The sequence below is a fragment of the Ochotona curzoniae genome, unplaced genomic scaffold (assembly GCF_017591425.1).
Source record: "Ochotona curzoniae isolate NIBS_2020 unplaced genomic scaffold, NIBS_Ocur_1.0 contig_4105, whole genome shotgun sequence".
Classification (NCBI taxonomy): Eukaryota; Metazoa; Chordata; class Mammalia; order Lagomorpha; family Ochotonidae; genus Ochotona; species Ochotona curzoniae.
In genome coordinates this window covers 11436949-11463340 of record NW_024466129.1, presented here as the reverse complement: position 1 = coordinate 11463340, position 26392 = coordinate 11436949, and the positions used below count along the sequence as shown (strand labels likewise).

At 41.0% G+C, this 26392-nt stretch overlaps 1 protein-coding gene across 1 annotated transcript in view; it reads left to right on the top strand.

The window, feature by feature from the left end:
• Positions 1-26392, top strand: part of DPP6 (dipeptidyl peptidase like 6) — a 768584-nt gene that overhangs the window by 666060 nt on the left and 76132 nt on the right. Inside the window, exons 13-16 of the mRNA XM_040984381.1 lie at positions 1101-1208; positions 2811-2902; positions 3699-3746; positions 5898-6016. Of these exons, the coding sequence (XP_040840315.1) occupies positions 1101-1208; positions 2811-2902; positions 3699-3746; positions 5898-6016 (367 nt within the window). The remainder of the gene's footprint in view (positions 1-1100; positions 1209-2810; positions 2903-3698; positions 3747-5897; positions 6017-26392) is intronic.

Here is a 26392-nt window from a genome sequence, read left to right as displayed (position 1 = left end):
TTAAATGTCATTTTAATCACACGTACGTTTATTTCTCTAGGCATTTCATATTTGCATGTGTTCATTCTGTGCAAGGAAATGAGTTTTCCTTGTGCCAGCTGGGGCTGATTTACCATTTGTTTTCATCCCTGCATTCGTGTGCTGTTCTTTGAATCAGAAAATATATATCATAGCCAACTAATTGGTGTTCACGGATGGAAACTTTCAGACTGCAGCTCCAAATAGGCAGAGAGGCAAAATCTCCTTTACCCATCAGAGTGACATCCAACCTACTAGGGGTTGGCTGAGGCTGAGAGACTGGCTGCTCAACATTGGGGATCTGGGAGAAATGGTGTGAAACTTGTCAGGCCTGAACTCCAGCCTGGAACTGGCCATCCATCCAGGGAAAACTGGGAAGTGCAGGTTCTGTTTCCAGGGAGCTATCAGTGGCAGTGGATACAAGCCAGCGTGTGCCATCTAGTGCCAGCCTTGGGCAGAGTTATTTCAGAGTAAATAGAACTTGGATTTCCCTCCTCCCTCCCTACTTGTCCTTTGCTCCCTTCCCACCCCCAGAAGAACAATTCAGTGTGAGATTTCATTGAATAAAAGGAAGGAAGGACAGGATTGGAAGGAAAAAATTCATTTCTAGGCAAAATCAGGTTTGTGATTGTTGGCAATTATGTTTCTTATAAGCTATAGGGTATGATGAAGCCCCTCGGGGAAAATCCACAATGTGCCCGGGTTCCCTGGGGCAGTCATTCACAGGGGAAGCACCATGACACACATTTTGAGAGCTGAGTCGCTGTTCCCTGAAGAGAGTGGCTTGCCCAGTTCAGGTGTCTTTATTGCTGCTTTATGAACAAAGGGATGCCATTCTACCTGTGCATGCTTAGAATGTGTCTTGTTAATCCCCCATTGTCCCTCTTCCTTTGAAGAACTGAAAGTTTGGCCCATGATTCCCAAGGAAAGAAAAGACCCCATACATCTCTTGTTCTTCCCACTCCATCTCTCTTTAGAAATGCCATAGAAAACTTCTCTCGGAGTCTGTTTCATCCTGATGCAACCGCCTGGAAATCCAGCAGCGCTTCCGTATTGATCGAATTCACTCCTTTTGTCCACAGAATGAAGAGCCTGTCTTCTCCAAGGATGGCCGGAAGTTTTTCTTTGTGAGAGCCATTCCCCAGGGAGGCCGAGGAAAATTCTATCACATCACTGTGTCGTCTTCCCAGGTAGGACCTGCTGGCTCCAGGGACTCTTGTGGTTTCCAAGGACTTGAAAGTGATCTTGAGAAACCAAGACTCCAAGAAGTGTTCCCAAAGGTTCAAGGCAGACCTTGGGGATCAGGCCGAGCGGCAAGCTTCACTCCTACTCTGAGTGCTCAGGAACATGAATGGTAGCTTTGGCGACAGCAGGAGAGACCCCAGGGTGTGTTCTGGGCTCCCTCCTGTGTCTGGCCTTGCCTTTCTCCCTATCTCATTCTAACTCTGGACATTGAGTTGGCCCAGACCTCTCGGGGCCTCTCCTGAGAGTGGTCAAATCATTGCTACTCCTCTTAGAACCAAGTACAATCACCATCATATGCTGTGGCTGCTCCCCAGTGTGACTTAGTTGACTCTGGAATTTGGGAGGAGGAGGAGTTACAGAGATTGATGATATTTATTTAGAGCCTAAAGAGGAGCCTCCTGTGAACACAGCATGTGCAGCAGGTCCCCCCGGGGAGGAGCTCACAGCTGCTGGAGCTGGCTGCCACTGCACTGCACCCTCTTGGGAAGAACTTGGCCTAAGCAGATGCTAAGGGTCCGTGGGTATGCCTGACCCCCACCCTCAGGGCATGGATATGCATTTTCAAGCATGGTGCAGTTACCCGGGGTCAAGGTCAAATATACATTGAACAGGGAAAAGGCTAACCAAAAAATGTTCTGTGGAGGCAAAGTGAGTGGCTCATGTTTAATGATGTGGTTCAGGCATGTCAAAGGAAGATTCTAAAACCCTCCTGTGTAGAAGCAGTTCTGGTGGGAAAAGATGGAGAAGCTGCTCACTCCAGTGATGGAGATGCTTCCCCCGAGGCTGAGGCACACATCCTCATCTCTCCTCCAGCAACCACAGGGCTTACAGACTGCCTGCAAATGCCTGCCATCCCTTCATTCCTGTGTTTTTCCATCTGTAGTGCCAGATTGCTTTGCTCTTCCCATCTTGGACCACTCCAGCTAGGATACAAACATGGCAAAGGTTTTTGTCCAGCTCTCTGTCAAGTCGATGCAAGTACTCACTCAGCCTCTGCTTACAAACCTGTCCATCTTCTGCAGGGGACGGGTCCTTGCCTGCTGCCCAGAGGTCCTCACTCTGAACCTTTGTTCATGGCTGCAGCAAGCCCTTCGAAGCCCCACTGCTTTCTGAGTCCTCTTGGCACCCTGCTTCCCTCCCACACTGCAATGTAATGTGCCTGCAATGCCAGGGTGTTGGCCTTGGATCTTCAACTAGGTTCCCCTCCATGCCCTCCAGTGCCTTCCCTCCAGAGCATTTATGGTACAGAACAGCACCTTTTGTAAACCAGTAGCTACAGATACTGGGTATGTTTCTATTGTACGTCACTGTTATAATTATTCTGCATAGCTCTAGGACACTTGTCAGGTGACTGTATGAAATACACAGTACTCAGATAGGCATTTGGGAGGTCGGCTCATCTTCCCGGGAAATACTGGGTTTAAGCCATACCTCCTGGAAGAGGAACAGGCAGTCAGGCAGGCCAGGCCTTGCTTCTACACCAGCTCAAGTTGGAGAGGAAGAGGGTCCAGCCCCGTCCTGATGTTTACCTTGTCTGTATGTTTCAGCCCAACAGCAGTAATGACAACATCCAATCCATCACTTCCGGGGACTGGGACGTGACCAAGATCCTGTCCTATGATGAGAAGCGGAATAAGATGTGAGTACTCTTTCCTTCCTAGCCAACGTCCCTCACTCCGTATTTCTTTATGACTGTGTCCTGTATCAGCAGCCTGGTTTCCACGGCGCTGGCGCCCAAGTGTGATTTGCAACCAGACCTATAGGTGAAACATGTTCACAGGGACAGGAGTGCTATGACTGGCATTATTCAATCTTTACTCATTCTGTCTCCATGCCACCTGCTTGACAAGCTTTATCTCAATTCAATGGTACTCTGAGGTAGGCTTACTCTATTTCATATTTTAAGAATAAATAAACTGAGACAAAAAGAGTGCTTTACTCCAGATTATTTGACTAGCAGCAGGTGGAGCTAGGATTCAGTGCAAATGGTGAACATCTAGGATGTTACCACAATGCCGTTCTGTATGTCTGCTCCTGTGACAAGGGCCTTTAGGGCCTTAGGTGAAAATCGGTCAGCAGGCATTTGATCAGTTGTCCCCCCCCCTTGTTCCTGTGAAGGTTACCATCTGGTAAAGACAAATCTGCTTCTAGTGTCAGATGTTCATTGTCACCATCTCCATCATCAACAACAGCAGCAGCTCTGAGGCTGAGCAGGTGCAAAAGATGCCCTGAGCCTGCAGAACCTGCCTCCTGTGCCCCTTCTCCCTTAGCTGCTCTGCCTGTAGATGTAACTGGACCTTAACAGAATTGTCCACTGTGGGCCATGGAACAGTGGTTGTCCCTAAGAGGGATCTATAAAGCTTGTATACAGTATATGATGTGTGAACTTCTTTTTTTAAATCAGACTAACCCTGTCTACTTTGGCCATCTTGCAGCTACTTCTTGAGTACGGAGGACCTGCCTCGGAGAAGACAGCTCTACAGGTAGCTCTGATCCCTGCATCCTGGGCCTGCCTCTGGCAGGGCTCCTGAGCCTTGCAAAATTATATTTTTCCTAGCAGTAGTAAGGTCAGGTCAAAGAAAGATTTTCACCATAAATTAGTAGGAAGTCTGTGAAGAAAGAATGAAAAAAGCTGAGCTCAGTAAATAAAAATAACAGATAATTGTGTCCCTTCTTGGTTTCCCCTTGATAAGTGTTTGACCATTAGCAGTGCTTCCTTCACCTTCCTCAGACACAGACGTGGAGGAGTTGCTCTCACCTGGGTGTTTCTAGAAGCACACAGTCAGGTTTAGATGTAGACCCGTGGACCGGGGACCTATGGACTCGGGGAGTGAGGCCAGCTCTGCTGTCTCAGCTTTGCTGCCCTATTGCCATGCCACTTTGCACACTGTCTCCTTTAAGGAGACAGAGTTGGGGAGGAGCTCTGAATCTCAGAGGATGACTAGATTTGTGTATACTCTGTCCCTCTGCAGCATTTATTCCTGTCACCTGCACCAGCTACTATTCTGACTGGAGAAGGTATCTCACCATAAAAGGGAGTCAGCCCTAGGCACATCCTACCAGTGGGAAGATCTCCATCTTCTTCTTTAGTGCATGTGCTGCCGGAGCAAGCGCGGCCTGCAGCTTCTTGATGCTTCCCACAGATAGACAGTCTGAATCTTCTTCGAGCCCTCCATGAGAGAAAGGATGTTGCAAGCACATTGACTACATCATACAGTGTAGACCAAAGAGCTCCAAGCCAGTGGCTCACGGTCTGCTTAGAGCCTCCCACTGCTATGATGTTGGGGAAACGCCCTGGTGTCCCCTCCATCTATTGACAGCTATATCTGAGAGTAAGATCAGCTTAGGGCGGCCTAGCTGAGGGTAGGAAACTCTTTGGCACATCCATGCAATCATTACTGTTGTCTACTAAGATTACCAACATCAGTCATGTCATCCAATTAATTAAAAATGATCAGGCAGCCTGCCCCCGACTCCAGGAATGGATGACATTAGCAGGTTGTCTTCTCTTCCATGAAATAGTTTCGTTCTTACAGTCTTTCTAAGCAAAATGTTCAGTCATGAAGCATCTGAAGTCTGGGGATACACCAGAGAGTTCACAGAAAAAAAGGGAATAAAAGACAAGTTGAAGGGTAAGCAGACACGTATCCTAGCAGTCAAGACCATGCACACCACATTGGAGTCTGTTCCAGCTTCCTACCAATGCAGACCCTAGAAGGCAAGAAGCGATTGCTCAAGTGATTGGAGACCTTAATTGCATTTCCACTCCCAACTTCAGCCCCAGTGCAGCCCTGGCCATTGCTAATGTTAGGAGAGAGAACCAGTAAATCAAACTTCTTTCTGTCGGCTTCTCTCCACTCCGCTCTTTAATCCCCTACCTCTCTATCCCCCCTTCTCACCTCTCACTCTCTGGCTCTCAAATAAGTAAAAAGATAAGTTTATTCTGGCTAAAAAGAAAAAAATTGGAAATGCATATGGAGATTTTGATAATACACATTTTACTTTTAACTTTTTTAAGTACTTTCTTATAGGTTACCTCAGGGTCTTTTAATTTGTGGTAATACACTTTAGGCTTCTCATTCTAAAATTACACTTAACCAAAATGATCCCTGAGGAGTGTCTTCAAGCCTGTGTAGCTCCATTGAATGAAAAAATAATGCCTGCCTCCACCACTTTGCTCTAGCATAAACATCACCTTTTGCAAACAGCAAATGCTCAATTCAGCCGGAATTGATAGAACCCCTTGCATGTCACCTGCCAGTATGTGGCACTCTGGGAGCTCTTGGCAGATATGGAGAACACACCTCCTGTGCCCAATCACATGGATATGAAGGGCTAGATAATGCTAGTCTGTGAGTGCAACCTCCTCATGACAGAGCCACACAGTGTAGATGACCAAGGGGACACCATGCCAGCAAGGAAAATTCCAAGAATTCTCAGGAGGCAGGGATCAGCAAGTTTGCGAAGGACTTACGAGGAAGGCAGAAGCAGAGCCAGGCAATCTCAGTTCTTCCACCAAGGAGACTGATAGGAGCAATTTCCAAAGGTCAGCAGCTGGGGTCCACGGAACACTTTTATGGGAGACATCCCTGTTCACTCCTCCTCAGCTCATGCCTGTGTGCTTGCTCTTCCAGCGCCAACACAGTGGGCAACTTCAACAGGCAGTGCCTCTCTTGCGACCTGCTTGAGAACTGCACTTACTTCAGCGCTTCCTTCAGCCACAGCTCAGACTTCTTTCTGCTCAAGTGTGAGGGTAAGTTCATGCCGCCCTGTCAAGCCTGTTGCAGGTGAATGCTGACACAGCTGCGCAGGCGCAGATGCAGCAAAGTAGAGGAAGTGGCAACAGAATTGTATTCCAAACAGGTACGGACACTGATGAAGAGAAAAAGTACTGGATAACCTCCAAATCATATCAAAGTTTATAGTCTGCAGTTAATCTCAGTTTTGTTTTTTTTTTTTTGCTTTGTCCATTTTGCAATGATAACAGTTCTGTAAGCTAGTTGGAATAAGTACGCATGGTGAATCTAGGCTCATCATGAAGGTAATAAAATTTTTTTAAATCAACTTTTTAAAACACATTGGAAAGTCCTATAGTATAAATGAAGCTTTATAAAAATATTTTCCCTGATTCAGTTCCTTGGTCATTTATCCCAAACTCCAGCAAATGCCCTCCCATTCAGAATGCACTGAGTAGTCCCCCTGTGAATATTAAATATATCTTTGTGTTTTATCTTCATTGTCTTGAAAGTTATAAGCCTATGAAAAGGTAAGTCATAATAAATGTGGCCATAAAAAGGTGTCCCAAAGAAACACGATCCATGAAGATTGTCTCAAAGAACAAAAATATGCTACAGGTGAAGGCCAACTGAGATCAGGAGTGATTCCTTCCTTGATAAGAATTCCAATTATACAAGAACTGGAAGATCTGTTCCTGCTAGAATAATGTCCTTGGCCGTCTTTGCTAACCCCTGCATGGTCATGATTGCATCTTTTTAGTGCTGTCTGAAAGCTTGGAAATGCAGAGGGCAGTGAGACTCAGTCCCTTGATTATCACCAGCTCAGCTCCTAAAAATCTTCCAAGACAATGGGAGACAACTGGGGCAGGGGTGTATGTGGAATGTAACATTAGTCTGGCAGTTCCTGCAATGCTTAAATCCCAAACCCCTCCCTCCTGTGATACTCAGACCACTGAGCAGCTGAAATCATGGGATGCTGTAACGTAGCATCTAATTAGCCCACATCATTTGTCAGTTGACAGTCTGTAGTCAGAAATTAAGGACTTTCCCTCCCTCCTGTGAATCGGTGATACACGGAGGACCAACACCCTAGCTCTCACTTTCTAGCCCAGTGCTGTCTCCCCACAGCATAAACTTCAATAAAAAACACTTTGGTCAAATACAAAGCTCCAATGGCACTAGAGAGGAAAGAAATGGGCAAACAGACCGTGAGAAACTGTAAAACCCTCAGAGAAAGAGGAGGTGACTTGAAAACTCATGATAAAAATATTAGGGGATAGGTAAAGTGGCTATGAAGAAGACATCCTGAACAAAAAATGATTGAATGAGAAAGGTGATAGAAACTGCATTGGGACGGTAACCATATCATTTTTCAGAAGTGGGTTTACTGGGGCCTCATTAGAAGGCAAAGCATGGACTAGATACCTTTGAAATTTGGGGGTTTAAGTGTTTAAGCAGCAACCATTTACATTTAGATTTCTTGTATTCTTATTCACTCTTGCTGATATTCATTCCATAAAGTGATCCTTCATGGAATCTAACATCTTATTTGTTAACAAATCTTTTAGCTGCTTTCCTTTGGAGGTCAAATACTGCCTGCTAAGTTTAAAGAAAAGTTGAATATGGATGCATCATTTCCAATAACTGACAACCATAACTGGTCCATTTCCATGAGTCCTACCCCTAGACTGAAATCTGAAGGGTTCTTCCCAGGTATTGATGGCTCTGAGCTGAAGCAAGAAAATTTCAGTGTCCCCCATGGTGATCTAAAATGGTACCCTTGCTGAGAGGCTGTTTGGACCAAGTGTGTTTGGAAATCACTGAACAGTTGGTTGTATGCAAATCTCCTGGTAGCCTGCTGGCATTCTCTGCTTGGCAGGGAATAGCCATTATGGGACATTGGCTGTCTCTAGGGCCCATTGTGTTACAATGCTCAAATGCTCAGCGTAAAGAACTAATTCCTCAGTTGTGACTAAGGAAAAAAACAGAAGCAAAGATGCAAAAGTAAAGCCACTCCCTAGTTGCAAACACAGTTAATCCAACCGCTGAGCACCTGTGTGACCTACTATTGCGAAAGGAGGGAATGGCCTCACCAATGCCTGGATCTTCACAGATTCAAAGAATTTAAGGAATAGCAAAAGATCTCACAAACAATCTAATCTCTAAGATATCTCCTTTTTTTTAAAATGACCTCTTGATTATGAAATCGTCACCCTCAAGTTCTTCCAAATTACCTAAAATATATTTAAATATTTATCCTGTTATCTTAATTAAGCATAGATAAGCCATCTTCTTTGAAAAACAGAAGTGGCTCTATTTAAATTTTCTCTAAGAATTTATTTTCTGGCTAAAGTAAATTAAATGGCCAAACTGACCTTTCCCACAAAGCCCTGTGTTTAAAAAGGGGTCTTCTACAAAGGTACAAATTTCCCAAAATAGCAAAATAGGAAGAGGAGACAATAGCAGCCAACTTGTCAAACTTGGAAGAAATTTCAAGGTAAGTGAGATTTCGCAGTCCCTACAGCTGTACTCTGATCCAGCAATAAGGAAAGCTGAGCAATGACCCAGTTTATGCCACAACCTTTAACAAGGGTTGTCAGGAGGAATGCAAAGATCAATGGGTATGAAATTTTAAAGGAGCGAATGAGTAGACCCAGAGGACTTGCTTGGGATTCTTTGTTGGTGGAAAAGAATGGAGGAAGGCTTCACGGATGGGATAGCATTTGAAATAAAGTAGGATTTCGACCATGAAGAAAGTTCAAAGGGAAGTTAGACCTGGGAAAACATACCAGGAGCAATCTAAGATTTTACACTGGAAATTTTGTGCAGCCTCTGAATCGCACCAAGCTAGGGAGCACTGACATGTAAGAAGCACAATTTAACAGCCGAAGGTAATTTGTAGTAATTTATTTTCCCCCATACTTCTCAGCAGATATTAAGGTGAATCCAACATTTATGAAGCTTCCTTTTCCTCTCCTGTTTATTTTGTTGTTTCATAAAGATACACTTCGAAAAGTTTGATAGCTTCTCAAATCCTGGTGTTAGAAGTTCTTGTTTTGCTTAGCCTGCCTGTGCAAGCAGATTTTTTAAAGATTTATTTGTTTGTTTGTTTGTTTATTTTTGAAAAGTCAAGTTTACAGAGAGAAGGAGAGACAGAGAGAATGATATGGCCACTGCTTTACTCCCCAAGTGACCATAATGGCCAGACATGAGCCAATCCAAAGCCAGGAGCCAGGAACTTCTTCTAGGTCTCCCACATGAGTGCAGGGTCCCAAGGCTTTGGGCCATCCTCAACTGCTTTCCCAGGCCACAGGCTGGATGGGAAGTAGGGAAACCAAGACACAAACTGGCGCTCATATGGATCCCAGTGCATGCAAGGTGCAAACTTTAGTCATGAGGCGACCACACCAGGCACACAAGCAGAATTTTTTAAAAAAGAAAAACTCCATCCTTTTTTATGGAAAATTTCTTGGCAAAGAGAGGGCTCCTTTTTAGTGAATTAGACAGTTGAAAATCTGTAAATTCGCCCATGTTTAGAATTGTTCCAACTTTCACATAAAGAATGGCATGTGCATCAGTGTGAGCACAAGCAGCGATGACAGTCTAAGAATTTGATGAGAATTGTGTGGACTCCACCTCGCCAGAATGGATGGTCCCTGGTTAGATTATGATAGCACAGCAGCCTTGGGTGTCCTTTTCGTAGCTATAAATTTTTTTTTTATTGCTGATAACATTGTATTGTGTGATACAGTTTTATAGGTGCTTGGATTTCCCCCGCTCCTCCCCCAACCCTCCTCCCATGGTGGATTCCTCCACCTTGCTGCATAACCACAGTTCAAGTTCAGTTGAGATTCCTTCATTGCAAGCACATACCCAGCATTGAGTCCAGCATCTTATTGTCCTGATAACTTTAACGGCTTCTTGGGGAGACCTTCTCTGGTCCGAAGGCAAAGCTAACAGAGTAAAATCCCGGTCAGTTAAAAGCCCCAACAAAACTTCAGCAACTATATATAGTGTTATGGAATTAATTGACATAGTGTTGAGTAAACAATATGTTGAAAATAATGCAAGTTCAATTTTTCAAAACACATATGTTGAAACAGTATCAATGACAGGATCAAAAAAAAAAAACAGGTTAAATTAAGGCAAACATGTGGTATCTAACCCTTTGGGATTCGCTTATTTCCCTTAGCATTATAGTTTCCAGTTGGGCCCATTTAGTCACAAAGAACTGCATTTTGTTTTTTTTAATAGCTGAGTAGTATTCCATGGAGTAGATGAACCAAAACTTTCTTATCCAATCTTCTGTTGATGGGCATTTCAGTTGCTTCCAGGTTTTTGCAATTACTGATTGTGCTGCTATGAACATAGGGGTGCATGTTGGCTTGTCGTGAAACAGGTGTTTTGGATATATTCCTAGGAGTGCTATTGCTGGATCATATGGTATGCAGATTTTGAGTTGTTTAAGTGTTCTCCAGACTGATTTCCATAGAGGCTGTACCAACCTGCAGCCCCACCAGCAATGGAGCAGGGTTCCCTTTTCCCCACATCCTCACCAACAAGTGTTGTTGATGTTCTTTTTTATGTGGGCCAGTCTTACTGGTGTTAGGTGGTACCTCATCGATGTCTTAATTTGGATTTCCCTTATTGCCAGGGAGCTGGAGCATTTTTTCATGTGTGTTTGCCATTTGGGCTTGTTCCTTTGTGAAATGTTTGCCCATTTCCCGTGCCCATTTCTTGAGTGGTTTGTTTGTTTTGGTGTTTTGGTTGTTTTGAAGTTCTTTGTATATCCTGGAGATTAGCCCCTATCACCTATATAGTGTGCAAAGATCTTCTCCCACTCTGTGGGTTGCTTTTTTACTTTGCTGATTGCTTCCCTTGCTGTACAGAAGCTTCTTAGTTTGATGAGGTCCCATTTGTTTATTTTAGTCTTGACTGTTATTGCTTTTGGTGTCCTTCTTACAAAGTCAGGACCTACTCCCAGGTCTTGCAGGGTATTTCCAACATTTTCTTCCAAAAGTTTGAAGGTTTCTGGATGTAGGTTTAGGTCTTTTATCCATGTAGATTGGATCTTGGTGTATGGTGATAGATGTGGGTCTATCTTTTTGTTTCTACAGGCTATCAGCCAGTTGTCCCAACAACATTTACTGTAGAGGCCTTCCCATTTGCTTGGACTGTCATTGGTTTTTTTGTCAAAGATTATTTGGCTGTATCTGTGTGGGTTCCCTTTTGGTGCTTCTATTCTATTCCATTGATCTTCCTCTCTATCTTTGTGCCAGTACCAGGCTGTTTTGATAACCACTGCTCTATAGTATGTCCAGAGGTCCGGGATTGTGATTCCCCCTGCTAACTTCTTGTTCTTTAGGATGGTTCTAGCTATTCGTGGTTTTTTGTGTTTCCAGATGAACTTTTGAATCATTGTGTCCAGTTCTGTGAAGAATGTTGTGGGCAATTTGATTGGAATTGTGTTGAAGATATATATTTTTGTAGTATAGACATTTTAATGATATTGATGTTACCTATCCAAGAGCATGGGATGTTATTCCATCTTTTGAGGTCTTGTTCAATTTCTTTTTTGAATAGTTTTGTAGTTTTCTTCGAATAGGTCTCCTACACTTTTGCTTAGATTTATTCCCAGATACTTCATACTTTTCTCTGTTATTTTGAATGGTATCTTGCTGGTTAGATCTTTTTCCATCTTGGGGCTGTTTGCATACACTATGGCTATTGATTTTCATCCATTAATTTTGTACCCTGGCACTCTGCCAAACTCTCATATAAGTTCTAGCAGTTTCTGTATTGAGTCTCCTGGTTTTTCTATGTACAGAATCATGTCATCTGCATATAGTGAAAGCTATATATAGTGTAAGTGGCCAAATAAACCTTAGAATTCCCCAAACTAAGTATCATGTTTCGTATCTTCATGCTTCTGTCAGGGCACAGTGTACATGGCCATGACTTCATCGCTCTGACCAGCATGTGATGGGGACTTCGCTCTCAGCTGTTGTGGGTAATCAGGCATGCCCAGCATGGAAAGAGCCTGGGCCATCTATTCTGGATGATGACAGCCACAGCTTTTAAAGAAAGAAATACCCTTGGATTCATTCCCGAGGATTATTGTAACAAATTACAAACAGGATGACAGAAAACAACAGAAGCTTATTTGAAATTCAAAATCAACTTGTTGGCTGATTTTATTCCTCCTAGAGGTGTGGGTCCCATGCCTCTCTCCAGCTTCCAATATTGCCAGTTTAATCTCTCTTTTTATCTTTATACAACCTTTCACCACCTGTGTCTTTGTCCAGATTTTCCCTTTAATAAGGATGGAATAAATGTCAATCACACCATGCATCTTAACTTGATGATAAATTCATAAGGATTGAGGTTCAGACTTCAACTTATATGTTGGGAGATACTATCCCCCACCCAAGACCCATATTGTCTTCTTTTATAAGAAAGAGTGATAGAGAACTCTGCCTTTCTCAGGAACACAAAATTAAGGACAGCCACCTTAGCCTGAAGCACACCAACCTTCGTTGGTTGGAAGCTGCCTTTCTACATGCTAACAGGAGGGAGAGAGGCCGTTGAGGGAAATGATACGGTCCAAAAGAGGCTGGGTGATGGTAACTCCGGAACATTGAGGGACCAAGAATAATTCCAGTTGGAGTTAGGTCCAGAAGTTCCTCTTTGGTGTCACAAAGCAAAGTCAACAGCCAGGTTATTAGATGCTATGCAATGCAAAAGCTATCCAGCTGTTCTCTTTCCTGGCTCCAGTCAATTCCCAGAGCTGCTGAAGAACTCAGAGCCCCCACATTTACAGGCATACCCTCTGTTAGAGAACTGGGTATTTTTTTTTCTCTTGGAGCCAAAAACCAAAAACATGACTCATTTTCCTTCAAGTTTGTCGAACGGACTTACTTGATCAGTCTTATTTCTCAGAAGCATCTAAATAACACCAGGAAAAATAGGAATCCTGTATGAATCACATTTGCTTCTTCACAATGAAACTTTTCCTATATTTTAAAAATGATTTTTTTCTCAGAGCCAGAGAAAGAATGATTGCTTTTACCTCCTGTGCTTCATCTGGGGAAGAAACAGTCTTAATTAATGAGTACTGCCCCTTCACGTGGACCTCTTTTACCATCCCCACAATCGATGTAAAATCATGATATAAAGCTGTTCCCTAGTATGTGAGATCTCTGGTGGTAAACATACCAGCCTCATTTATTAAGACAATTATTATTGTATGTTCTCTCTAACATAAAAATGATTTAAAAAAATGATTCCTACAAACACAAAAAATTATAGATCTGGGGTTAGACACCTACATTGTGCCACTTAACAGCATATTGGTTAACTTGCTAAATACTCCATGTCATCAACCTGTAAAAATCTATAAGATAGCAGTGCCTATCATGTGAGATGGCTATGAGGATTGACCAGGAACATACACAGTATTTACCATGCAGCTGGTATCTCCTAAGTGTTTAAGGAGTGTCAGCTATTGTAGAAGCATTGCTGTCATCATTACCGTAACTTTACAAATGCATTAATAATTTCTCAGACATCCACTTGCCTCTGACTCAGTAGCCAGAGGGACTAGGACTGGACATGGTGACCTGCATAAAATTAGCTGAGCAAAACCCCCTATATGTCATTCCGTACAAACATCTCTTGTATCTTACCAAGCTCTTCCCCGAGTCTTGTGCACTCTCAGGTTAGAAAGTTCTAGAAATTACCATGGAAGCCATATCTGTAGATTCAGCCAACCACTTGCTAGGCATGAAGAAGTACCTGTGACTCCATGAGATCGTATACCAAGGTGCCCTCTAGCATTGGTTTTCGGTGAAAGTTGTCCTAGCCAAATTATCTCACGTTTCCTTAACTCTTAACATCTCCTCCTCTTTGCCTTCCCCTTCTTTATCTTTCTTCTTCCAAGTGTGCAGTGCCTCATCTTCCCTGCATCCATCCCCTCTTTGAAAAATATAATCTATGCGGGGACAAATACATGTTATAATGCTGTTGTGCTATCTTCTCCAGGAGTTTTAGTCATAACAGTGTAGCGAACAAGGCAAGGTCAAAAAACAGCTCTCAACACACCAATTCCACTTGGATTGAAATTACTGGAGGCAGTGGTGTAAATGCGAAGGAACCTGAAGCCAAATCTAAACTCAGTGAGGAAGAATGTCAAAAGGGATTCATCAATGATGTCAGAAGGAATCAACTGGTAGCATCTACCATGCATGGTGGTGGAAAGGAGGTAGTAGCCAAGGGCTGTGTCTGCCGTTCACCTATGGTCTGATCGCCTAAAACAGACAAATGCCTCCTTAACACGGGACTTTCACATTCCATGTGGTTTGAGATGGAATGGTTTTAGAGGATTGCATCCGGAAATTCAGCTTGCGCTGCAGAATTAAGTAAAGCAGATTATTTTTTAAACAGCTGAGCATTTTGGTTAGCTGAGATAAAGATGACAGCATGTCACTGTTTCTGAGAATAGAAATACGCATCCACATTGGAACTCTGTTACTCAAAGACATACACTGGGACTCTGCTGCTCCAAGTAATGGAAATGGCTATTTGAGAAATACTCCCAAGGGCAGGCTATTGCCCATGGTTTCAGTTTGAGACTCCATCTCTCATGTGCTTTATAAATTCATGAAAAGAAAGTTTCAGATTCCTCCAGAATGACCCACTTCCACTCAGTGTATTAACAACCATTTCAACAGACGTAGTCTTCACAGCAATGCAGCAGTTAAATATTCCAATACTGTTAAGATTACTTATTAGTGACTCATGACTGTGTGTGGCTCCAGAACTAGAAAACAATAAATAAATGGCATCCAAACTGACAAAACTGCACTGCTAACTTCAAACACGTAGTGTGGTACCAACTCCCACTGGCAAATTTAAAATGGTTTGGTTCTGCAAGCTACCTAATCCTCAAGACATCTGTTATACCAGGTTTATACAATGTTAACCTCAGCTATCCTTTTTAATTCTGCCTTTGTTCAAGTGAATGTTTGGAGCCGGGCTTGAGACTCCTTGGAGTCTTGCTAGTGTTTTTTTGTGAGCACGAACATCTGTTCAATTGCTCAACATTTGGAGCAATTCCCATTGAGCATGTGTGTACCAGAAACAAGGAGAAAGCTTCTCAGGGTAAACTGTGAACTTAAAGTGCTGTGGAAACTCTGCATCATGCTAAATTCTTTAGTAAGCGCTAAAAGGACCCAAGCAACCCAGTCAACAGGAGCCCTATAACTTCTTGGTAACAACTAACCATCTCCCATGGAAAAAAAATTTTTTGCTTTCTTCCTTGACACCGTCCACATTACTGGACAAGTGTCTGCCTTGTCATTACTTGTTGATGTTATATCTTTCTGCAAACTGGGAGGCCATGCATGCTGTATTTTACTGCAGATATCCTTTAAAAAATAATGACATTCAATCCAGTAAATAGTGCTTCTGGAATCTTAGTCTTCTGGAATCTCCTTGATTATTCTAGTATCTTCTTTTATTCCTATTGCCCTGAGTATGGGTAATAAAGGCTGAAAGTTCTGTTGAAAATGGCTTCCTGAACACATCCAGAAGTTTCTCCCTTTTCTAAATAAGATGATAGAAAAAATATAAAAACAAAAAATAAAGCCCCACTAGAACAGCAGGAAGGAGGCCACCAGCAAACTGTAATATTAAATTGTTTTTGAAAAAAAAACATTATGACCAATGAATCACATTGAAAGTGAAAACAATGAGAATGATAGGTAGCATAATTAGCAAAATCGGGTTTTAAAGGTTGGTTTTTGTTGTTTAGTATTTTGAATTCCTAATATTTTCTAAATTTTCACTCTTTGCTTGCAAATATTCTCTTCCATTCTATGGATTGTCTCTGCTGACTGTTTCCTTTGCATTGCAAAATCTCCTGAGTTTGACATATTCCCCTTTGTGATTCTGGGGCCTTCCCAAATACTTGCAAAGATCAATTTCTTCCAGTACTGCCCTTATGTTTTCTTCTAGCAGTTTCATAGCTTCAGGCCTTACACTTGGGTGTTTAATCCTATCTTCTGTTGATTTTTTTTGTGCATCGTGAGAAGTAGGGCTCTAACTTCATTCTTCCAGATGCATATCCAGTTTTGCCAGCACCCTTTATTAGAAAGACTATTTTTCCCCTCCAATATATATTCTCAGAACCTTTGTCAAAAATAAGTTGGCTGTATGTGTATAGATTAATTTCTGGATTGTCTATTGTTTTCTATTGATCTATGTGTCCATTGCTATGCTGTTTTTGTTACTGTAGCCAGGATGTCATAATATAAAATATATAAAATATATAAAGTATGCTTTTATGTTGGGTACCGTGATGCCTCCAGTTTTATTTTTATTTTTTTGTGTATTCATGCATGCATGCCCAGAATCGCTTTGGCTATTTTGGGTCTTTTATACTTCCAAATAAATCTTACGCTTTTTTTCTAATGATGTAATTAATATTATTATCAGGATCATATTAAGGCTGTAGATTGCTTGGGGTATTCTACATATTTGAATGAAGCCACTTCTTCCAATCCATGAATAGGAAATATAACTTTATTTTTTGGTATCCTTTGTTTTCTTTCATCAGTTTTCTTCCTTTTTTTTTTTTTTTTGCAATTTTCATTATAGAGATTTTCCACTTTTTAAGTTAAATGTACTCCTAAGTATTTATTTTTATAACTATTATGAATAAGATTTCTTTCTTGATTTTCCCTTCAACCAGACCATTATTTCATTATTTCAGCAAGAGCATTAAAAAAAAAAATGCTACTGTTTCTGTGTGTTGATTTTTAACCTATGACTTGATCAGATTTACCAAATGTGTCAGTTCTAACAGTTTTTTGGTTTTCCCATGTAAAAATTATGTCACCTTCAAGCAGGAATATTTTTATTTTCTCCTTTCCAACTTGCATGTTCTTTATTTCTGTCTTTCTTCATTGCTCTTGCTAATATTATTTGAATGAGCGTGGTAAAAGTGAACAGCCCTGCCTTGTTCCAGATCTGAGAGAAAATGCTTTCAGCTTTTCCTCTTTCTGTATGACACTGGCTACGGTTTGTCATTTACAGACTATGCTTTTCAGATATGTCCTTTTACGCCTAATTTGTAGAAAGTTTCTAACACGAAGGTTTGTTGAATCTTAGCACATGCTTTTTCTTGCATCTGTTGAGATAATCATATGGATTTTGTTCTTCATTCTGCTGACCAAATTTGCTATATTTATTGATGTGTAAATGTTGCGCCATCTGCATCTATTATATAAATGGCTGTGTATCATGATGTGCTATCTTTTTGAGGTAGAACTACATTGGGTTTGCTAATGCTGTGTCGAGAATTTTTGTCATTGTGTCCTCAAGGGTGTAAGTCTATGTTTTCCACTCATGTTGTGTCTGTGTTTGAATCAGAGCGATTCTGCTTTCATTCAAAGGAGTTATACACACTTGCATCCTTTTAATACTTTGGGATTAAAGGTATGGCAATTCATTTCTCTGTAAATATTTCTTAGCCTTCACTTGTAAAGCTATCAGATCATAGACTTTGGGAGACCACTAATTCAATCTGATTATTTTTATTAGTATGCTTAGATAATCTGTCTCTTCTTGATTTTGTGTAGGCTGTATGTATACAGGAATTTATTTCTTCAAGAATTTCCAATTTGTTAACATAGAGTTCTTCAGATTAATCTCCTGTAATACTCAGTGTTTCCTGTTATCAGCTGTAATGTCCCCCTATTTTTTATATTTTATTTGAGGGTTTTTTTTATCTTGGTTTTGGTTCTTTTGAATTAGTCTAGCTAAGGATTTGTCTTTTTTTGCTTATGTTTTCTATCTCTAAGATTTATTTCTTGATTTGAAAGACAGAGTTACAGAGAAGGAGAGGCAAAGATTGGTCTTCCATCTGTTGGCTCACTCTCCAAATGGCTGCAAAACTCAGGGCTGGGCCAAGCTGAAAAGGTGGGAACTTCATCCAGCTCTCCCACATGTGAATGCAGGAGCCCAAGCACTTGGGTCCTCTTCTATTGCTTTCCCAGGACCCTGAGCAGGGAGGTGGCTTGGGACTATAACATCTGGCCTGGAACCGGTGTCCATGTGGGATACTGACATTTCAGATACTGCTTCACTCATTGCACCAAAATGTTTGTTCCTTATCTTTTCAGCAAACGACTTTGTGTCTTCTGAATCTTTTACATTGTTTTTTTATAGCTTCAATTGCATTTATTTCTGCTATGATCTTCATTTCTCTCCTGCTGATTTGAGTTTGGTTTGTTCTGAATGTTCTAAATCCTTGAGATGTATTGTCAGGTTATTTATTTGAAATCTTTTTATTCATGTAATATCTGTACTTGTTGCCGTAGACTTTCTTCTCAATCCTACTTTTGCAATAACCCACAGGTTTTGCTACGTTGTGTTTTCATTTTCATGTGTTTCGAATTTTTTCTAATTTCCTTTTTATTTTCTTCAGCGATCCATTGGCCATTCAGGAACATAATGTTCAATTCTGATGTATTTGTAAATTTTCTGTTGTTCTTGTTGTTTCTATTGTTATAATTTGATGATACCGTTTCCTAGGCCATGGGATTTACCTTCTCCTCTCCTCAATTCTCTCCCCACTCACTGAGTTCCCCCGTATCATTATATAGTATAGTTCTTCATACGCAGTCATATGTCCATCATTGCTGGCATAGACAATGGCAGAGAGACCAGCATCCTATTGTCAAGATATAGCAAACAGTTTCATTGGGAGTCCTCTTTCCAAAAGAGGCCTCAAAATGAAATGCATACTACATTATATCCTCACATCTGGATCTGATATTCTTCATTATACAGTTACTATATATCCCCTTCAATGAAACGCCACAATACAAAATCAATAGGAAGAAAAATAAGAAATTTACAATACGATGAAGTTAAATTACATGCTACTGCATGACTAATGAGTCACTAAAGAAATGGAAAAAAATCAAGGACCTTCTTAAAGAAAATGAGGCTACTATATGATCTATGAGTTATTGAAGAATTTTATGAGAAGAAAGTTTTTTGAAGTGGTGAAACTAACAACAATAATCAAAATGCATGAGATATAGTTTCAGCTGATCATTGTTGCTGAGAGGTGTCTCCTGTAAGCAACAAATAGATAGGTTTTGTTTTTTAATCTGGTCTACTAATCTATGACATTTGATTGATGAATTTAAGCCATTTACATTCAGGGTTGATAAGAATGGTGTTAATTTGGCCCTGTCAATTTAGCAAAGGGTTGTTCATTGATTTAGTCTTCTGCTGTTGTTTTACTGGGATGTTCTTCACATTTGCCTTTGGTTTTTGTGGGCGCTATTTCTTTTCTCTGTCAAGAGAACATCTTTAAGTATCATTTGTAGGACAGGTTTGGAAGAGGCATATTCTTTTAACTTTACTGTGGAAGAATTTTATTTCATTTTCAAAGACAAAGGAATGCTTTTCTGGGTATGTTATCCTGGGCTGATAATATTTTGCTTATAGAATCTGGAATATGTGGCTCCATTCTCTTCTTGCCTGTAGAGTTTCCTGTGAGAGGTCTCCTGTGAGTTTAATTGGTATTCCTTTATATGTCAGTTGATTGTTTTCATGTGCACATTTAAGGATCTTTCCTTATGTTCAATTGAAGAGAGCTTGATTATCATGTGTCATGGTGAAGATGTTTTGGTCAACCCTATTGGGTGTTCTGTGCCCCTACTGTATGTTGTTTCCCAATTCTTTCTCCAGATTAGGGAAATTTGCCCTTATTATCTCATTAAATACATTTGTAAACTCGGCTTCTCTTTCTGTACCTTCTGGCACTCCAATCACTCTTATACTTGGCCTTTTAATAGGGTCTTTCAATTCTTGAATACTTTTTTTTTTCGCTTGACCCAGCTCTGCCTCCAGCTTTTTCTTTGTTCCCCGTGGTGACAGGAAATACCTTCTAATTTTGAGGTTCTTTCTTCTGGCTCCTTCATTCTACTTTGGAGACTCTCCACTGTACTTTTCATTTGTTCCACTGTGTTCTTTAACTTCTGAGATGTCAGCTTTCATTTGATTCATTTCCAGTGTAACATATTCCCTGAATTCCTTGAATGCCTGCTTTACATGTTTCTCCTTGTTGATAAGAAGTTTTATAACAAGTGTTTTGAATTCTGTGTCCCCCATTTTCTCGATGTCTTCCTCAGTTAACTCTGAAGTTGGCAAAGGGTTTTGCTCCTTTGCAGGGGAGTCTCAGTAATATTGATTGTGCCTCTGTCTCTTCTTTTGCTCTTGCTCACTGTACTTCTGGTTAACAGAGTCTTCCCTTTGGGGCAGGTTTCTAAGCTCTGTCACACACAAGTCTACAGTTCGATCTTACTTGTTGCAGCTGGTACATGGCTCTTTGTTTGTAGTTACTTGTGCCACTCCCTCCAGTGAGTTTCAGGCCTGAGTTCTTACGTTAGATTTCCACCATGGTCTCCACAGCCCCAGCTCCTGGATCACCACTCTCCACTTGTTTGCACAACTTTTCTTCCACTTACAGTTGGAGCAAATCGCTGATTTAGGGAGACACCAGGTGTCCTATATAGCTAGGTGCTGATCTTGCAGAAACCTGTTGGCTGTAATGTCTGAAGGCCATACAGATCTATTTTGACCCATACAAGGCCATAATTGGTATTATTTTTCTGTGGGACCAGTGCAATGCACTGAGCTCAGTGAATTCTTGCCAAGCTCAGTACATACGCAGCTCACTGTTGTCCCTGCAGTCTTAAAGTCTTTGCCACACTTCATGAAATAGTGCCTGATGTGCTGCTGCTAGAGTTCTTCATCTGCTTCCCATCAGGTCTGAGAGCTACCTCGACCTATCTTGGGTCGAACTGATAGGATGTCACATTGTTGCAGTTCACTGAGCCAAAAATGATTTCACTCCCAGCTCAGTGCATGCTCAGTACTGTCCATAGGCCTTGCCTCCTTAAACAAAATGGCATCTGATATAGCTCTAGCAGGCATACTGGGTTGTGAAATCCACCCTGTTCTCGCACTGCCCATCTGGTATCTGCTGCTCTGTCTCTGCTCCTGGTCAAATCACACAGACCAGCAGGATGAGCAGTTCTATATCTGGGTTCACCGCCTGACCTCCCAGTAGATGTCCTTTCCCACCTGTTTGCTGGTAGAGTTCCTGCTACTGGTGCGATTCAGATTGTTACTCGCTGAATTCCACTGGGGTATCAGTCACTGCAACACCACGCCATGTGTCCCATGCTTTCCTGTGTCTGCCAGTCTCCAGGTTCCCCTCTGCTGTTGTTCTGTCCTCTTCAATTTCCTGGAATGTGCCCTCTTTGGTTCACACTGGCTAATATTTCTCTGTTTAAACGTGTCCTTACCCTATTAATTTTACTACTTTGTAGTTTGAAAGGATATATGATTTGAATACAATTTTTAAAAATTTACAGAAAGTTGGGCCTGACGCAGCAGCCTGTTGGTTAAAGCCCTTGCCTTACAAACACCGGCATTCCATATGGGCACCAGTTTGTATCCCAGCTGCTCCATTTCTCTTCCAGTTCCCTGCTTGTGGCCTGGGAAAACAGTGGAGGACATTCCAAAGCCTCAGGACTCTGTACCCACATGAGATTCCTGGAAGTAGCTCCTGGCTTCTAGCTTCGGATCAGGTTAACTCTAGCTGTTGCAGCCATTTAAGGAGTGAACCAGTGGAGACAAGGTCTTTCGCTCTGTCTCCTTCTCTCTAAAAATCTGACATTCCAATAAAAATAAATAAATCTTTTAAAAAAATTTATGGAAGCTTACTTTGTGACCCAAAAAGCAGTTTATCCTAGAAAATGTTGTATATGTTGATAAGAATATGTGTTCTATAACTGTTAGGTGATGTGTTCTGTTAATATCCATTAGAATCACTTGCTCGATATTATATCTTATCTCTAAAGTATCTTTCTTGATTTCATGTCTGGATTATCTGTCCATTGGTGACAGTGGAGTGTTGAAACACCCCACCATTTATATCTGAAGCTATCTCTCCCTTTAAGTCTATTCCTATATGTGTAGTCACATACGTTTGCATATCTGAGTGGTCCTATATTAAGTTCCTAAATATTTTGCTGCTCATTGTGTCTTCTTTCTGAATCAATCTCTTTATCAATATATGTGTTTCTTTGTTTCTTAAGTGGTTGTGATTCTTTGTGGGTTTTTTTTTTACATTTTTTACTTAAGATCTGTTAGAGTTGCTGATATGGATATCATTAGTCCAATTCATTTCGGCTTTCTGTTTTCCTGCTATATATTTTTCCTACTGTCACTTTTTTAAAAAAAGATTTATTTTACTTGAAAGCCAGAGTTATAAAAAGAGAAAGATAGGAAGAGACAGGGAGTTTCTCCATCTGTTGGTTCATTCCCCAAATGATTGCAATGGCCAGAGTTGGGTCGGTGCGAAGCTGGCAACCATGAGTTTCTTCCCGGTCTGCCATGTGGGTACGGGGACCTAAGGTCTTGTACCATCCTCTGCTGGATTGGAAGTGGAGCAGCAAGGACTCAAACCAGTGCCTGCATGGGATGCTGGTACCACAGGAGAAGGGTTAGCCTGTCATGTCAAGATGTATCTTTTGACTACAGAATTTAGTCTATTTAAAATCCAAGATCGATGCTGATAGATAAGAACTAATTCCTGTCATTTGTTTCTTGCTTATTGATTGCTTAAATATTTTCTGTTTCTCTCTCTGTCATGTTTCTTATGTTTCTGTTTTGGAAACTTTCTGTCATGATAAACATGGATTCTCTTTCTCTTTGTGTGTCTGTTCTGCTAGTGAATTTTGTGCTACACTGTTCATTCATGATGGTTGTTATCCTTTTATTTTTCATATCAACTTCCCTTAAGGGTTTCTTCTGGGGCTGGTCTGATAATACTGAATTGTATCAGTTTTTGGTTGCCTGGAAAATATTTTATTCTTCCTTCAAGTCCATAGGATAATTTTACTGGACATAATATCCTTGATCAAAATTCTGTTTTTTTATATAACCTTGAATAGATTTTATCAGTTTTTTTTTTCCTGGCCTACACAGTGTCTACTGAGAAGTCTGCTGAGTGTAATGAATTTTTCTTTATAAATAACTTGATGTTTTTCTCTGTTTCTCTGAGAATTCTCAATGTCCTTAACTTTAACCAGCTGACTATATAATACATTGAAAAACATCTTTTTTGATTGACTCTGGCTGGAGTCTTTTGAGCTTCCTTTATCTGGTTGTACATGGATGTATCTTTCAAGACTTTGGAAATTCTCAACTATTATTTCATCAAGCAAGTTTCCAATGCCTTTCTCCTTCAAATATTCCTATAACATGAATATGTATTCACTTAGTGTTATCCCATAAGCCTCACAGGCTTTCCTCATTCTTTTAAATTATTTTTTCAGTACTTTTACCCAACTAATTTATTTCAACATTCTTGCCTGCGAGATCAAAAAGTCTTTATTCTCATTGAAATATTCGGTGAATGAAATTCTCCATTATGTTTTACCTCATTGATTGAAGTTTTTTGCTCTAAAATTTCCAATTGATTCTTTTTAATGATTTCTTTCCCTTTGTTGAATCTCGTTAATAACATGCCTTGTCGTTCCTCTTTTATTTGAATTGTTTATCTGCATTCTCTTATGTCTGACTGAGTTTCCTTAACTTCACTATTTGGACTTATTTTCCTTGTTCAGTATTTCATTGATTTCCTTCAAGCCAGGATCTGTTTCAGGAGAGCTCCTGTGCTCTTGTTGAACTGTTCCACTCCCTCCCTGCACTGACATCACTTCATCTGTTGTATAGTCTCTTCTTCTTTGTAGAATAGCGTATCTTGGAAACTACTCTCTTGTTCAGATGGAATATCAGATATCAGTGGGACAATTTCTTTGTTTTTGGCTCTGGGTGAGTCCACGAGTCTAACTCTTAGTGGTATCTTCAGCCATAAGCAATCTCAATGGTGTCTAGGCGTGTTATGGCTTTCTAGTCTACAGCAGTTCATGGAGGTAGCACTATGACTTTGAAAGGAACGTGGGCTTCCAAGAGTGTGTGTCTTCAGACCTCCAAGTTGGATGTCTGTCAGTAGGGTTTGTAATCGTACTGTCCACACCCCTGCTACTGTGGAACATAAGGAGGGTGTCCTTTTGTTCCTCCAAGCAAGCCTCATTAGTTCTGGGTACCAATATCTGTGATCTTGAGACTGTAAAATGTTCTAGAGATTTTCAATAGATGCTGCAGAGGAAAAAATTAAAGAATGAGTGGTTGAGTCATAGGGTTTGTTTGTTTGTTTTGTGTTTTTTGGGTTTTGGTAGGTTTTTTGGTTTGTTTTTTGTTTGTTTGTTTTTGTTTCTTTTTTGCTTAGGGTCAGACTTCTTAGATTCAAAACAGCATCCCAAGACACAAGGAAGTAGGACCATTGCATACTGCTGGAAGAAAATGATGCCTAACTTTCAACTCTGACCCATTGAGATGTTTTTTTATAAAATGCACAGAAAATGGAACTTGGAGACAGTAAAATGTGTCACGTTTAGCAGTCACATCCGTGCCCTGCAAAATGTTGCACACAGATGCTTTGCAGGAGTCAGGAAGACAAGGAAATACAACAGTAAAAAAGAAACCAGTCAACTTGCTTAAAATTAAAAATTATACTTGGATAAAATATGATGCAACCATTGCATCACGATTCCTAGAAATATGTTTTTAAAAGCTATTAAAGATCAAAATAATTTTTAATGGAAAAGGAGTGAGAACTTGAAGCGCAAATAGTAAAGAAAGCTGGAGATGCAGACCCACGAGTCACATGTTCTAGAACCCCCAAATTGTGCATTGAAATCCCCAATGTGGTTGCTTTGGGGAAAAGGGGCCTTCAAGGAGATGATCAGGGTTAAATGAGATTGTAAGACTAAAGTAGCTGAGATGGGATTGGTGCTTTATAACACAAGGAGGAACATGGCAGCAAACGTCCCTTACAAGAATCCAACCCTGACACAGGTTGCCCACCTCTAGGGCCTTGAGAAATGACTGTTAGTTGTTCTGGCCACCTCGTCTGTAATGTTCTGGCTGAACGGCACATCATTAGATAAAAAGGACCTCAATGATGCCGATGGAGGAAACCTCTGGTTGCTTTAAAGGACCAACAGCGTGTGCTCTGCCCCGACACAGTGCAGAAACTGGGATGAGGTTTTGGCCGAACAGGAATGACGCAATAGGACCTCACCCCCTGTAACATTCTTTTCATACTTCCTTGGTGGATGTTCTTAACTCAGTGTCAGAACTCCTGTTTTGTCTACTGACGTCAAGATGTCCTCTGTAGAGATGTGAATGCAATGAACAGGTATTTCTCTGGCTTCAAGACCTGCAGCAATTGAGCTTGTCTTGAGTGTCTTGTATAATGGGTTGAGAATCGTGTTTCTCTTCCTTGTGTCAGTTGCTAGAGAGCTTAGACTGAATCTGCAGCCATGAGGTTGTGTCCTTACTGTATACATTGCATGCTGTAGTCTTTTCTCCAGGGTCTTATTGTTATTTTTGCTGTTTTCCAATTAGCTGATCTACTCTTTTTTTTTTCTTTCTTTCTTTTCATTTTATTTTAGAGACAGAAAAACATCTTTTCATCTGCTGGTTCATTCCCCAAATGCCCACAACAGCCATGGCTGGTTTCTCAAGTGGGTAGCATGAGACATCACCGTCTGCCTCCCAGGATGTGTAGCAGACGGGAGCTAGATCAGAAATTGAGCAGCCATACTCAAGCCAGGCTCTCTGACTTGGGATGTAGGCTTCCATGGGAATCCTAACAAGCAAGCAAAACACTACCAAGCACTTAGCCCAAGTCACTACACATCCATCTATGAAAACTAAAAGCTTCTCAACAAGACAAAAGCCTGACTCCTTCCCAAAACACAGAATAAAGTACCCATAGTCTGAGGAGCTGTGCAGTGGGCCCTACAATCAGCTCTGCTGGGAGCCAAGCCCTCTGCCAGTGAGAAGGAAACCCACAGGCAGAAGAAACCTTTTTAAATTAATGTGAAAACACTACAGGGTTTTTTTTTCTATTAAGTTCAAAATTACTGGAGATGGGGAAAATCTGCAGGGTCTGTCAGGGTAAATGGACCTACAGTGCAGTTTCTTTTTTTTTTTTTTTTATTGTTGCTTACATTGTATTATGTAGTACAGTTTCATAGGCGCTGGGGATTCCCTCTCAGACCACCATGGGATGAAACTGATCTACTCTTTTTAAGCTTTCTTTCTTAAACTCTCAAGTTCTACTACAGTTTTGCTGCTCTGCTTCTGTTTTCTGCACAGTTCACTTAAGCCATGCCTTGCATATTTTTGTATTCAAGAACATACATTTCCCCCACTCGTATGTGAGTTCAATGGGT